Genomic DNA, 14,724 nt, shown 5'->3' with positions numbered 1-14,724 from the left:
TATGATTCTTGTTTGATGTTGTTCTTGTTAGCTGTAGTTCCATTTTTGTTTATGTTATTACCCTTTGTTTCCTTGACAATACTTGATAATCATTCTTTTTTTTCCTTTTTTCTTTTTCTTTTCTTTTCTTTTTTTTTTTGTTTATTCAGAGCTGAGGATCGAACCCAGGGCCTTACACTTGCTAGGCAAGCACTCTACCACTGAGCTAAGTCCCCAACCCCAATAATCATTCTTATTGTACATAGTTTGCATTAAGTTTAGAACCTTCTTATTTAGACAAAAAGGGGAAATGTAGTGGTATTTGCTCCATCCATGACCTTGGGTTATAGGGCTCGAAGGAAGCAGTACTTCTTGCCCTTGTACACGACCTCTTAAAAGGAGAGGGAGAAGGTTCTTATGTCCCTTCTCCCTGCAGCCTGCAGGTGGATTTCCTCCTGGTCAGATAAGAGGAAGAACTTCTGCTGTCCTATTCCGTTCTGTATTCGTGAGTGTATTTCTTCAATTTACCTTAATAAATTTCCCTAAAGTAGACTCCATGGATTTATCACTTTAAGTCTATAGATTGCCTTTGGTAGGATGGCCATTTTGACAATACTAATCTTACCTATCCATGAACATGGGAGATCCTTCTTTTTTTTTTTTTTTTTTTGGTTTTTAAGACAGGGGTTTCTCAGTGTAGCAATGATTGTTCTGGAACTTGTTTTATAGACCAGGTTGGCCTCGAACTCACAGAGATCCACCTGCCTCTGCCTTCTGAGTGCTGGGATTAAAGGCGTGCACCACTATGCTTGGTTCAATGTTTTTTTTTTTTTAAGTGTTTATTATACAAGTCTTTCACTTGCTTGGTTAGAATTATCCCAATGTATTTTTTTTTGAGGCTACTGTGAAATTTATTGTTTCCATGATTTCTTTTTAGCATTTCATTTGTATACAGGAAGGCTATTGATTTTTGGGTTCATAGGGGTTGATTTTTGTTTTTTGTTTTTGTTTTGGTGGGGAAGCAGGGAATACTAGCTGTCTGGTCCCTGGGACTCCGATGGCTGGGCCTTAGGGGCTAGAGACCTGATCTGCCAGTCTGGAGATGGGGGCTTACCTGTTCCCAGTCAGTGTAGGATAGGCTTATGATTCTGGTGATCTGGTTCGGTGGCTAGGTGGTGCATTCTTTTGTGTTCTCAGGTCGCGTTTTGCTCGTTAGTCAACTCCTCAGCTGATCTTGTTTCCTCAGACTGCAGACTGTAGGTTTCTGAAACCTCTCCCGAATGGATCTCAGCTGAGCAGGTTGTTCAGTAGGGCAATCTCACCAACACCTTCAAGTTGTTGGGTTTCACAGGATTGGCAGCTGGGACCTGGGTTAGCCTCAGCCAGAATGTTCAGTCTGTTCTGGTCACGTCCCACTGAGAGGACTCCTTCCATGAGTGCTGGGATTAAAAGTGTCCCTGCTCCAAGCTCTTAATCTCCATGTTCTCACCAACTTTTCAGTGGATAAAAGCTCAGCTTCCGGTCTTTATTATGAACGCCCCTCTGCATCTTCCTCTGCTTCTGCTTCTGCCTCTGCCTCTGCCTCTGGCCTGAAACTCACTGAGATCCTCCTGGGTCTGCCTCCTGAGTGCTGGGATTCAAGGCATGCACCACTGCCGCCTGGCATAGATAATCTTTTTGAAGTGTTCTTATATTCAATGTGCAAGTATTTTATTGGGAATTTTTGCATCTATGTTCACAAAGGATATGGGTTTATAATTTTCTTTTTTTGTTGGGTCTTTGTGTGATTTAGGTGTAAAGATAATTGTGGCCTTGTCAAAAGATTAGGAAATGTTTCTCCAGTTTCTAGTTCGCAGAATACTTTGAGGAATATTAGCATTAATACTTCCTTGGTAGTGTGCTTAAATTCTGTTTCTATTTCACTAAGGGTTATAGGTCAGTTTAAATTACTTACTTGATCTTGATTTAACTTTCATAGATCATATATATCAAGGAATTTATCCACTTATTTTAGGTTTTTCAGTTTGATGGAGTACAGCTTTTTTTTTTTTTTTTTTTTTTTTTTTTTTTTTTTTTTTTTTGTGGAGCTGAGGATCAAACCCAGGGCCTTGCACTTGCTAGGCAAACACTCTACCACTGAGCTAAATCCCCAAACCAAGGGGTACAGGTTTTAAAGTATATCTTTATGATTGTCTGGATTTCCTTGATGTCTGTTGTAATGTTCTCCTTTTCATCTCTAATTTTATCAGTTTGGATCTCTCCATCTTTTGGTTAATTTGGCCAAGGGTTTGGTCAATCTTACTGATTTTTCTCAAAGAACCAACTCTTCATTGACAGTTTGCTTTTTTGTTTGTTTGTTTCTATTTCATTGATTTCAGCTCTGATTATTTCTTTATGTTCACTCTTGTTTGGTGTTATTTCTTCCTCTTCTAGAACTTTCAGGTGTGTGGCTATGTTGCTAATATGAGATCTCTGCAGTTTTGTTATTGTTGTCGTTGTAGGCACTGAGTGCGATGAACTTGCCACTCAGAGCTGCCTTTATTGTGTTCCCCAGGTTTGGGTATGTGTTCATTTTCATTTGTTTCTAAAAAGTTCTTCATTTCCTTCTTGATTTCTACATTGAGCCATTGTTTGTTAATGGTAAGTTTTCAGTTTCTATGAGTTTGTATACTTTCTGCTATTGCTGTTGTTGTTGATATTCAGCTTTAATCCAGGATGCAGGGTGTTAGTTCAATTTTCTTATACCTCTTGAGACTTGCTTTGTATCCAAGTATGTGGTCAACTTTGGAGAAAGTTCCATGAGATGCTGAGAAGAAAATATATTCTTTTGTGTTTGGGTGGAACTTTCTGTAGATGTCTGTTAGATAAACTGATTTATTTAACTCCAGTGTTACCCAGTTTCTTTTTTGTCTAGATGATCCATCTATTTTCTAAACTGGGGTATTGAAGAATCCCACTATATCACTGTGTGAGGGTCAATATGTGATTTTAGCTGTAGAAGTGTGTCTTTTACAAGTTTTCTTAAAGTATTTGAAGGATTAAAACATTTGCATAAAGGTGAGGAAGATAAAAAAAGAACTGTAAAAACATTTTCATTCCTTGTCTTAAAACACCAATTTTCTTAATGTGTTTGGTAGAAAAGATTAATATCTAATGTTTCTTATATTTAATAAATAAATTCATGGTTTTCCGTGTGCACATGGAACAATCTAGACTCTACCATAATTTAGGTCACTGTTTTAAGGCTGTTTCCTGGGAATTGAAACTCGCTCTGTAGGAGGGAGAGGCTCCTGAGACTAAAGAGGTAAACAAAAGGTCACATGGCTGAAAAAAGCAGGAAGATACTCTAGGACTTCCCCCTAGCTTTATAATGGGAGTAAACATCTGCTTAGGGAGGAGCCTGAGCTCCGGAGAGATTCTTGGAGCCTTAGCCTCCTGAAGTTCTGCAGAGAGCCATCCGCAGGGATCCAGATTTCCAGAGTCCTTTGCATCGGAGTGAAGTTTTTCATGATGCAATGGCCTTTGAGTCATCCCTGCTTATGAAAACAACCCCTCACCCATACTCTGTTAGCAAACCCAATAAAAACTCTGCCTCACCAAGTTGGACATTGATGTAATCAGTACTTGGGTTTGTCATGGGTTCTTTTTCAGGGGATCGTGTGTGTGTGTGTGTGTGTGTGTGTGTGTGTGTGTGTGTGTGTGTGTGTGTGTGTGTGTGTGGTGTTTCTGTAAGAAAAGCCTCTCACACAATGATCATGAACAAGGCTCAATAAAGAAAAAGGACTGAAGTCGTGTCCTCCAAGCACAGCTAACTGAAACTATCAGTATCTGAAGGGAATTTGGGAAATTCCCAAGTAAATGGTAATTGAACAGCATATTTTTTCACTATTTTTTTTTAATTTGAAACAGAATCTTATGTAGCACAGACTGGCTTAGCTATGTAGCTGAAGATGGCTTTGATTTTCTGATGAGGAGTTCAAGACTACATGACAGCCAGTTTCTTCTTTTGTTGTTATTGTTATTTGTGTGTGTGTGTCGTTTTTTTCCCCAATGAGAGAGAGAGTGTGTGTGTGTGTGTGTGTGTATGTGTACATATATATGTAAAAAGTATCATAATGAAACCCCCCCTTTTTTTTTTGCGATAGAGCCACATTATGTAACACTGGCTGCCCTGAAACTTGATAGATAGCCCAGGCTAGTCTTAAACTTGTGAGAATTCTGCCTCAGCATATACTAGTATACGTTGCCACACCCAGTAAAACCATTATTTTCTACGTTAATTTTTTTGTTATTTTACAAAATAAAAAATAAAAATCAACAAAAGTATTAAAATGTTACATCAAAATATGTGGAACTGGGCATACAGCCCAGTTGGTAGAATTCTTGTCTCAAATGTATTAGGCTCTCAATACTGCATAAACCAGTAGTGGTCCATACTAGTAATTCCAGCACGTGGGAGATAAAGATAGGAAGATCAGAAGTTCAGAGTGATCCTCAGCTACCTTGCTGGGCTGTATAAGACTCTGTTTCAATCCTCCTTCCCCGTGAATATCCAACCCAACTCAACAAAGTACCAAACAAAACCAAACAAAAATCAAACCCCAAACACAACAAAACCAGATTAGCACACTGCATTTTTGTTTTCAAATCTTTTCTATTTCTATCTACAAATGACACAGATGCTATTCCTAAAAGAAGACAAGTTGACAGTAAATAATAGATGACTAGTAAAGAGAGCTGGAGTGGTTATGTTAATATTAGAAAACAGAGACTTCGTTACAAGAACAAAAAGACAAAGGGGCACATTTTATAATGAAATGTGTAAATACAACAATTTTGAACTACTACACAACCTACAATGGGAAGTCAACATACATTAACCAAAATAAAACAGAAAAGAAGGCAGAAGTAAATAAAGATAATAGAAAACCTTCCCCTCTCAACAGCAGATACAATAACTATACAGAAGATTAACTAAGGTACAAAAGCCTTGTACAGCATCATTAACCAAATGGATCTGACATTTATAGATTGTTCCATCCTCTGAGTGCAGAAGGAACATCCTCTTCCAAGTACACATAGAACATTGTAATGGTAAACCTCGATTCCTGACTTGATTAGATTGAGGGGAGATTAGCAGGGCATTTCCAGAGGCAGTTAACTGAGAGAAAAAGCTCTGCCTGAATGTGAGCAATGGCACCGCCCCATGAGCTACAAGTCCAGACAAAAGGAGAAGGGGGGAAAGCTAGCCAATGAGCAAGGCATCTGATCTCTCTGCTTCCTGGTCTCCTTGGAGTGAAGAATCTCTGCCACATGATCTATGATATACACCCTCACTAGTATGTGGGCCTCACTAGTATTAGAATTTTATGAGAACATCTGTTAAGATAATGAGCTGAGGTTTATGTTGGTATAATCGCTTCGTTCATATTTGTCACTAGAAAATGGATAATCCTTTTGTTACCTTCAGCAATTAAAATTAATTTCCCCCATCACCTTTGTAATATATTCTCATTACAGGGAAATTTGGAGGTAATAGAAAAGCATAGTGCAGAAAAAAAATCACTGAGACATTTCATCTGAAGATAGCTAAGCTATCCTTTAAAAAAAACTATACGTGTGTGCACGCAGGTGAGCATGTGTGTGTGCACACACGGAGACAGAGTTTTTGTAACTGGGTCTTTCTTTGCAGCCTTGGCTGTCTGTAACTAACTGTAGACTAGGGTGGCCTCGATCTCACAGAGATCCACCTGTGTCTACCTCCTGAGTGTGGAGATTAAAGGTGTGCACCTCCATGCCTGACTATATTTTATTTTGAAGTGTGTGTGTATGTACAGTGTGTACAGTGTGCACAGTGTGTACACTAGTGCAGATGAACATGGAAAGCAGAGAAGTTTGATTCCTTTGGAGCTGGGGCTATGGGCAGCTGTTAATTGCCTGAGTGACTGCTGGAAAATGAACTCAGGTTCTTGGCAGTACACACCTGGAACCACCGAACCATCTCTCCAGCCTCCTAACCTTTCCTTTTACATTTCTTCTTATTTTGTGGTGTTGGGGATGGGATCCAGGACATGTCACAGGTTAAGTAAATATTCTACCACTGAGATACTCAACACGATCTTTTAACTTTTATAGTTTTTAGTTGTGCCTTTCAAGCTTTTTTTCTCTTAAATATTTTAATGATCATTTTTCTTTCTTTCCCTTTTGTGTTAATTTTTTTAGGTTAGCATACAGTCTAACAAATGGATGTCACCATGGCATCTTCATACGTGTTAGTACACTTTGCTCTCATTCATCTCCCACTCAACTGCCCTCCTAAGTGTTCCCTCTCACATTTCCTTGAGACAGGATCTCTATTATATACTTCTGGCTGTCCTGGAACACACTGTGAAGATCAGGCTGACCTTGAACTCAAAGAGATCCACCCACCTCCTTTTCTCCTCTAGTGCTGGAATTAAAGCTTTACACCCAGGTACTCACTGAGTTTAATTAGTGTTCTTGGGACCTTTTGGCAAAGAATGTGGGTGCTTTTTACCTTTGTCCTAAAAATCTGCCTGAGGATGAAATGAAGAGCTTTAGATTAATGCCATTGACAGAAGAGATTTCAAGACAGCCTAGTATTGACCCATATTGACCTAGTGTTGTTATCAGAATTACTCTTTTTTTTTTATAATTTATTTACTTTTATCCTATGTGCATTGGTTTTTGCCTGCATGTATGTCTGTGTGAGGGTGGCAGATCTTGGAGTTACAGAAAGTTGTTAGCTGCCTTGTGGGTGCTGGGAATTGAACCCAGGTCCTCTGGAATCTCTCCAGCCTTCCTAATCACTCTTATGTATACCTATAATGAAAAGGAGTATGTTCCACTCCCAACAAGTTGTCAGCTTCAGCCATGTGGTTCTGGCCTTAGAGTCAAGGATACAAGGAAGGGGTTGAGGAATCTCCCTCTATGACTAAGGTAAGCCACTGAGGCCAGGTTTATGTCAGGGGTGTGCCTTAATGGAGGCCTAGAGAGGTCATTGCATGAAGCTGTGAAGATGAAGCCTGGATTGCCTTGGAGACCCCAAGATGATGGAGATGCCAGAGCTGGGAGATCCCTGCTGAGGAAAGCTGCTGACAGGGAGTGGAACCAGCCCAAGACAGAGAAGTGTGTTGCAGTCAACAAAGCTGAAAGGAGTTGGAGATCTGAAGAGCATTTTGACATCAAACATGGAGATGCAGTGTTTGGAGTTTGCTCAGTTGGTTTTCTATCTTGCTTTGGTTCAGTATTTCCTGACTATGTTTCTTCATTTTGGAATGGTACTGTATATTTTGTGTCATAGTATGTTGGAAGCATGTGATCTGCTTTTTGATTTTGATTTTATAGGTGGCCAGTTAAGAGATTGCCATGAGCCAGGCAGTGGTGGTACATGCCTTTAATACCAGCACTTGAGATCTCTGAGTTCGAGGCCAGCCTGATCTCAGGAGTGAGTTCCAGGATATTCAAGTGTACACAAAGAAACCCTTAAGAGAGAGAGAGGGAGAGGGAGAGAGAGAGAGAGAGAGAGAGAGAGAGAGAGAGAGAGAGAGAAATTGCCTTGAGTCTCAGAAGAGACTTTGGACTTTTAAGCAGTGTTGAGACTGTGATAGACTATGGAGACTTTTGAAGTTGGACTGAATGCATTTTGCCTTATGATATGGCTACAGGCCTATTGGGACAAAGAGTGCAATGTGGTTGTTTGAATAAAAATGACCCCCATAGGCTCATATATTTGAGTGTTTCATCACCAGGGAGTGGTATCACATGAATGGATTACAAGGACTGGGTAGATGTGGTCTTGTTGGAGTAGGTGTGACTTTGTTGGAGGAAGTGTGTTACTGGGTTTTGAGGTCTCAAAAGCCCAAGGCAGGCACAGTGTCATCTTCTCTCTCTCTCTCTCTCTCTCTGCCTATGGATTAGGATGTAGTTCTCAGCCACTGCTCCAATGTCTGTCTGCATGCTGTCATGCTCCCTGCCATGATGATAATGGACTAAATGTCAGAAACTGTAAGCAAGCCTCCAATTAAATGCTTTTTGTTATAATAGTTGCCTTGGTCAGGGTGTCTCTCCACAGCAATTGGAACAGTGAGTAAGACAGACTGTGTCCTGGAGACTTTCTAGAAGTTAAATTTCTAGGTTAAAAACAGTATATTTCACATGGAATAGGGTTTTTGAAGGTACTTATTAAAAACTATGAATACCTAACTATTTGTTTATTTCATTTTCTGTCTCACAGGTAATTTATTCTGTCTTTTCCCCCAAACAAACAAAAACTGACAAGTTCCATATTTATGGATAAGCATACAAGGAAGATTTGTGTGCTGCTTTCTGTGGCCATTTGAAGACAGTTATCCAGGAGTTGTACACTGACAATTTTTTCCTTAAAACACTGTGGTTGGAAAACTATAGATTATCATGACTGAATATGATTATATTTACTATTATTTCAATAATATTTGATAGCCATTCTTCTTTTTCTTTTTTTTTTTATTTTTTGAGACAGGGTTTCTCTGTAGCTTTGGAGCCTGTCCTGGAACTCACTCTGTAGCCCAGGCTGGCCTTGAACTCACAGAGATCCACCTGCATCTGCCTCCTGAGTGCTGGGATTACAGGTGTGCGCCACCACCACCTGACATTGTTAGCCATTCTTTAAGAGCAAAGATAATATCTTTCTTAAGATTCATAAACATAGCCGGGCAGTGGTAGCGCACGCCTTTAATCCCAGCACTCGAGAGGCAGAGCCAGATGGATCTCTGTGAGTTCAAGGCCAGCCTCCTCTATAGAGAGTGATCCAGGATAGGCACCAAAACTACACAGAGGAAACCCTGTCTCAAAAATCCAAAAACTGAAAAACTAAAACCAAACCAAAACCAACCAACAAAAGGAAAAACAAAACAAAACAAAACAACAACAACAACAAAACCAAAAAGAAACAAACACAAAATGAATTCAGATTATTTATATTTTTTCCATAGTTGTGTCTGTTAGATAGCAAGCATATCTGTTGTGATTAAATGGATCTCTCAGGTTAACTTTATTTCGAAAGGAGGAAGAACAAGACTCCTATAAATTGTGTTTAAGTGATGTTTAATGCATTAAACACAAAAAGAGAAAACTGTTCAACAACAGGTTGATTTCTACAGTTGGTAGGGGATCTTTGAACTTTTCAAAATGATTTGAAATGTTGGGTTGGGGATCTAGCTCAGTGGTAGAGCAAAGGCCTTGGGTTTGATTCTCAGCTAAAAAAATGATTTGAAATGTCATACATTTCTGTTCATCAAAAAATTATACTAGAGGTGGGAGAGTTTTAGTAGTTAGGAGCACTTGCTGTTCCCAGAACCCACATCAGGCAGTTCACAGTTGATTGTAATTCCAGTTCCAGGAGATCCAACACCCTCTTCTAGAATGTGAGGACTTGTGCATATAGACATATCCAGGCAGTCAAACATACATGCAAAATAAAACAAATCTTGAAAAAGTTATACTAGTCAGCTAGGTGTAGTGGTGGATGCCTTTAATTCTAGCACATCAGAGACAGAGGCAGGCAGATCTCTGTGAGTTTGAGGACAGCCTGATCTACAGAGAGTTCCAGGACAGCCAGCGATACACATTAAAACCCTGGCTCAAAATTTGAAAAACACAATTATGCTAGTCTGATTATCAGAATGCATTATTTGAAAAGAGGCTTTCTCTAGCCATTCTAGTACAAAACTGCAACCCTGACATCTAAGCATGACTGAAGCTGTTGGATATTTCACGAAAAATAAATAGAACAAACAAAATAAATAGAATGAACATGTGTTGCAGAATAAATGTGGGCACAAAATTGGAAACTGCTAATTTAGAAAACTGATTTATGATTTGCAGAGATTATGAATGAAGAATGAAATGAGCAGAAAAAAGATTTAGATAGGTTGGCTTGTGAGCTATACCCCCAATCACATTAGATTGAAGTAATGGCCAATCTGTGTGTAACAGTTTCAAGTTTGTTCAGTATCAAAAGAATTGTATACCAGTGTCTTGCTGATCATATACATGTAAGTATCTGTAAGTATCCATAAATGTGATGGGCACATCTGTCTTCTAAGCACTTGGGAAGCAGCAAGGTCATTGCAAGTTTGAGATCAACCTCGTCTACATTGTGATCTGCAGCCTAGCCAGGACTGCATAGTGAGATCCTTTCTCTCTCCCTTCCCCCAAAAGGTAAAAATGCATATTATGTGTAAGGATGTCAGCAAGTTAATATTATACATAAAACATATAGGAGAGTAATCGAGGGTATTACAAAATAAAGGAAAGAAAATATATTTTGGATCGCTTATAGAGTAATGATTAAGAGCATGGGGTTGAGGATGTAGCTCATTGATACAGTATTTACTTAGCATGCACAAAGCCTTGTGTTCAAAACAGTACAGAGCGTATGTCTTTTTTTTTTTTTTTCCTCCAGATCGAGTGTTTGGTTGAATGTGGAATTTGTGCTTTGGTTTCCTCACCCAGAAAATGTTAGGTCCGCCTACTTAGGGGGGTGCAAGCATTGAATGAGATAATTCAGATAAAGAATCTGTATAGAGGTCGACATATAGTAAATTCTCAATAAACGTAAATGGGGTGCTGTTTCGTCAATTAGATGGAGGTAAAGAGGATGGACCAAAGGAGCGTTTTCAGGATAAAGTCAAGATACATCCCTGGTACTTTGAGGTCAGCTGGGAATGAACTGAACCCCACTATGAAAAGGTGGAGGGGATCAAATGACGTCGACCGCCTTAGCAACAGGCCCCCAAAGAAGGTGAATTCCCGTAGCCAATAAGACACTGAGCTCTGGCAGAGGTAGCCAATAGTTGACGGAAAGAGGAAGAGGGAGGACGCGCCAATTCTCCTGCTCGAGCCTCGGCCCAACAAAATGGCGTCCGCGGCGGCGTCGCTTTGTTTCCGCGGCTCCTGCGGCGGCGACAGCGGTAGCGGCCTTTGAGCTGCGGGGAGGATCCAGCACCTGCTGCGGTGACTACTAAGAGTCCAGTACTTTTCGTTCGGGATCGGGCGCTGGGGAACGAGGAACGGTACCCAAGGGTTGCCGAAGCCAAGCAGGCGTTCGAGCCAAAAACATGACCGCTGAGCCCATGAGGTAAAACGCAAGCCCTTGTCACGGGCCCCGGCGGTCTGCTCCCGGGAGCCTTCCCCTCGAGTGGGGTGTTTGCAAAGACGTGCGCTAGGTGCCCTAGGCCCGCGCGCGGCTTCGCGGTCAGCGGCAACGTTTTCCCTCTAGGTGAGCGGGGCTGGGGGAGTGCGGTGGGGAGCCCCTACGGGGCTAGGGGTGTGTGTCGGGGGCGGCCTGCGGTGCGCCTTGCTTTCTCCACCTCCCGCCGCCTCGGAGTCGGGAGCCTCTGCTCGGCTCACGCCTCCGTGTCTGCAGCGTTGAGGCCGGGGAGTCGCGGGCGCTGGGCGCTTGTGGTCATTCTTCCTAATCTTTGGGCCTAGCGACTGCGTGGGGAAGGAGGGGGGGGGGGGGGGGGGGGAGGGGCGGCGGGAGGAAGTGAGATTCTGGGACTAGCTTTCTCGAAAGGCGGTTGCCACGGGAAATCCTTGGCTCCCCGCAGCTCTAGGAGAAGAGCTTTCGGGGTGGGGTGGTGGTGGTGCAAAAAACGGTGTCTCGTAAGGTATTTAGCTTCTTTCTCACTCCAAATCCTGGAGGGTATCCTGGGATTCCCCCCCCCCCCCCGGGCGGCGGCGGAGGAGGGGGGCAGGCTAATGCTTTTGCTTTCTGAAACCCTGGCATACTACTTTTGGCCAAGTCCGGTTTTTAGTGGGACATCAATTGTTTTCTCCGCGTTTGGGGCAGATTTCGAGAAGTAGTTAAATCATGTTTTTATTTATTTTTTTCCACGAGGGATGGGGAGCCGGTTAACGGGGATTCACCAGAAGTAAGATTTATTGCAAAGGTAGCTGTGGCCGGCAGGCCATATCTTACCAGTCAAACGTTTATTAGATTCAGGCTGTTTTTCACGCGTCTCTGATTTGCTTCTTGACAGTTTTGAGTAGTTAATCTGAAATGTATACCGCTTTTATGTAGATGCCTTGTTTTGTGGGCAGTTTGATATTTGACTTTGCATCCTAAGAGTGAATTAAGTGATTTTTTTCTACTCAGATGAGATGCGTGCTTGGTGCCCAGTGGCAAAATAAAATTACAGGTAGCGTGGATCATAATTGCATTTGTAGTTGGCAAAATGTGCCTTTGAGTTTCTACTAGGACAGCGTGTTTTTAGAGCACTTTAGATTGTAGAATTTGAGAACGAGGCTACCAGCCTATTTTCTACATTAACAAACAGCGCATAGATGCTCTCTTTACTTAGGGAAAATATACTTTAGTTCTTAAAATACAGGCCCTTAGTTGTGTAGCGATTATTGCCTTGCTTTATGAGTTTGTGTTAATTGGCTCAAGTAAAACAAATCTTTTTTTATGAGGCATTGGGAAATATTGGCTGGTTATTATCAGGCATTCGCGCTTATGTATCCAAATGGTGTACCTTACAGTTCTATGTGATTTCTAGATTTTACTTAGTTTCTTACTTAGTTGTCTGTATTTAAAACCATAGTTTTGCCATTATGGAGGGTGAAGCAGGAGACTCAAGGATCTGAAGCCAGCCTGACTCAAAACTAAAAATTCCGGAACAGAAAACATAGGTGTTGCCTGTAGCCTCTATGGTTCAAGAGGATGAGGCAAAACAATCTTGGATCTCAGAAGTTCAAGTCCAGACTGAATCAAAAGGAAAAAAAAATAATATTTTCTCCTTTTCTCTTTTCTTTTCTTTCCTTTTTTTTTTTTTGAGACAGGATCTCATGTAAACAAAACTGGCTTTGAACTGTGTAGTGAAGGATGATCATAAACTTCCTAGAGCTGGCATTACATGTCACTATCCTGGGTTTTGCTGGGTTAGGGGATTGAACCCAGGACTTTTGTGCATGCTCAGTAAGCATGCTACCAACTGAGCTATCACCTCCTCTTTGCAGTGCTGGGGAATGAACTAGAGCCTTGTGCATGCTGACCTATTGCTCTCCTAGTGAGCTGCACCTCCCAGGCCTCTTTGTGCATTTTTTTTGGCACTGTATTGACCAGGCTGGTCTTTAATTCCTAGGCACGCTTTTTCCAGTATCTGGGACTACTACAGAGTATTTGACACAACCACCTCAGGAAGCTCTTCTCCCTTTCTTTAGGATAAAGAAATTATGCATTATGCTGGGGCTGTATTTATTTATTTATTTATTTATTTATTTATTTATTTATGCTAGTCTTGAGGGTTTTTTAGATCCTGGTGGTGATAATAATAACTAAAATTGAGTACTTGTTGTCCTTGCATAATTAACAAATTTTAAAGATACATTTATTTAGTGTACGTGTATGTGTGAGACCTACAGGAGTCAGAGAGCATTCTCCCCTTCTACCATGTAGATGCAGGGGATAGAACTCAGGTCCTCAGTCTTGGCAGCAAACACCTTTATCCCCTGAGCCATCATGGCAGGCCGTGATACGTTTCTATTTTAAAGTTGTATCTTATTTTAATTTATGTGTTTGTGTGTGTGTGTGTGTGTGTGTGTGTGTGTGTTCTGTTACTGTGAAGAGACACCATGACCATGGCAACTCTGATGGAAACGTTTGATTGGGAGCTTGCTTACAGTTTCAGAGGTTTAGTTCATTATCATCGTGGTGAGGAGCACTCTTCCGGAATCTCTAACTCCTTTCAGCTTTGTTGACTGCAACACACTTCTCTGTCTTGGGCTGGTTCCACTCCCTGTTAGCAGCTTTTCTCTGCAGGGATCTCCCAGCTCTGGCATCTCCATCATCTTGGGGTCTCCAAGGTCATTGAGGCTTCACCTTCACAGCTTCAGGCAATGGCCTCTCTAGACCTCCTCCATGCAGGGACATCTCCTTCCTCGCCTCTGGCTTTCCATAGTTGTGAAGGGAGATTCCGTAACCTCTTTCTTGTATCCTTGGCTCTTAAGCCAGAACCATGTGGCCAAAGCTGCCATGTTCTGCTGCTTGATGGGGCTGGAACTCGATCCCCTCCTTCAATTCCATGTTCATCAGCTTTCTGTTTTCGATGGTTCCTTCACTGTCCTAAGTTTTTCTTTAACTCCTTTTCACAGGTCTGAAGCTTAGCTAGGTGGGGTCTTGCCCTGAGGTCACCGCTCCTTTAGTTCTTTAGCACCACTCCTTTCCGCTTTTTATCTCTTTGAGCACTTACCTCATTACACTTCCTGGTGCCCCGCTTTCCCCTTAAACTGTCCATTTTGTGTTTCTTTTTGTCCAGCTTGCTCCTTTATGCCTAAGAGTGATTACTAATAAGCCACACTAGGTCAGTATGGTCAATGGAAATCTCTTCTGCTAATGACATTAATCTAAAACTCTTCAGTTTATCTTCAGGCGGATTTTTTGGACAAGGGCAAAAAGTACCCACATTCTTTGCCAAAATGTCACAAAATTGGTCTCTAGGCCACTTACTAATATTCTTCTCTGAAACCTCTTGAGCTGGGCCCTCCCAGTTCAAATCTCCCTGAGCATTGTCTTCCAAGCTCCGAGTGGCCCATTAAGCCCTTCTAAAAGTTTCCAACTGATTTTTTAGTCCAAAGTCTTCCGTATTCCTCCAACAGGATGGTTGGGCCTGTTACGGCAAAACCTCAGTCCCTGGTGCTAACTTATTCTTTTTGAAATTTATTTATTTTTATTTCATGTGA

The 14,724-nt window shown here is 41.4% G+C and overlaps 1 protein-coding gene across 6 annotated transcripts in view; it reads left to right on the top strand.

Moving 5' to 3' along the window:
- The first annotated feature begins 10,843 nt into the window (after window positions 1-10,843).
- Window positions 10,844-14,724, top strand: part of Atrx (ATRX chromatin remodeler) — a 180,338-nt gene continuing 176,457 nt past the window's right edge. For 4 of the 6 annotated variants that reach the window (XM_036175694.1, XM_036175691.1, XM_036175689.1 and 1 more), the window contains exon 1: window positions 10,845-11,119. In XM_036175694.1, coding sequence (XP_036031587.1) covers window positions 11,100-11,119 — 20 coding nt within the window. In that variant the 5' untranslated portion in view covers window positions 10,845-11,099. Of the gene's footprint in view, window positions 11,261-14,724 lie in introns of all 6 variants that reach the window. The other 2 variants (XM_036175690.1, XM_036175692.1) reach the window with 2 other exon arrangements.

This window comes from Onychomys torridus, chromosome X (genome assembly GCF_903995425.1).
Source record: "Onychomys torridus chromosome X, mOncTor1.1, whole genome shotgun sequence".
NCBI lineage: Eukaryota > Metazoa > Chordata > Mammalia > Rodentia > Cricetidae > Onychomys > Onychomys torridus.
Note: the sequence above shows the minus strand (reverse complement) of the source record. Positions and strands in the feature narration are given on the sequence as shown.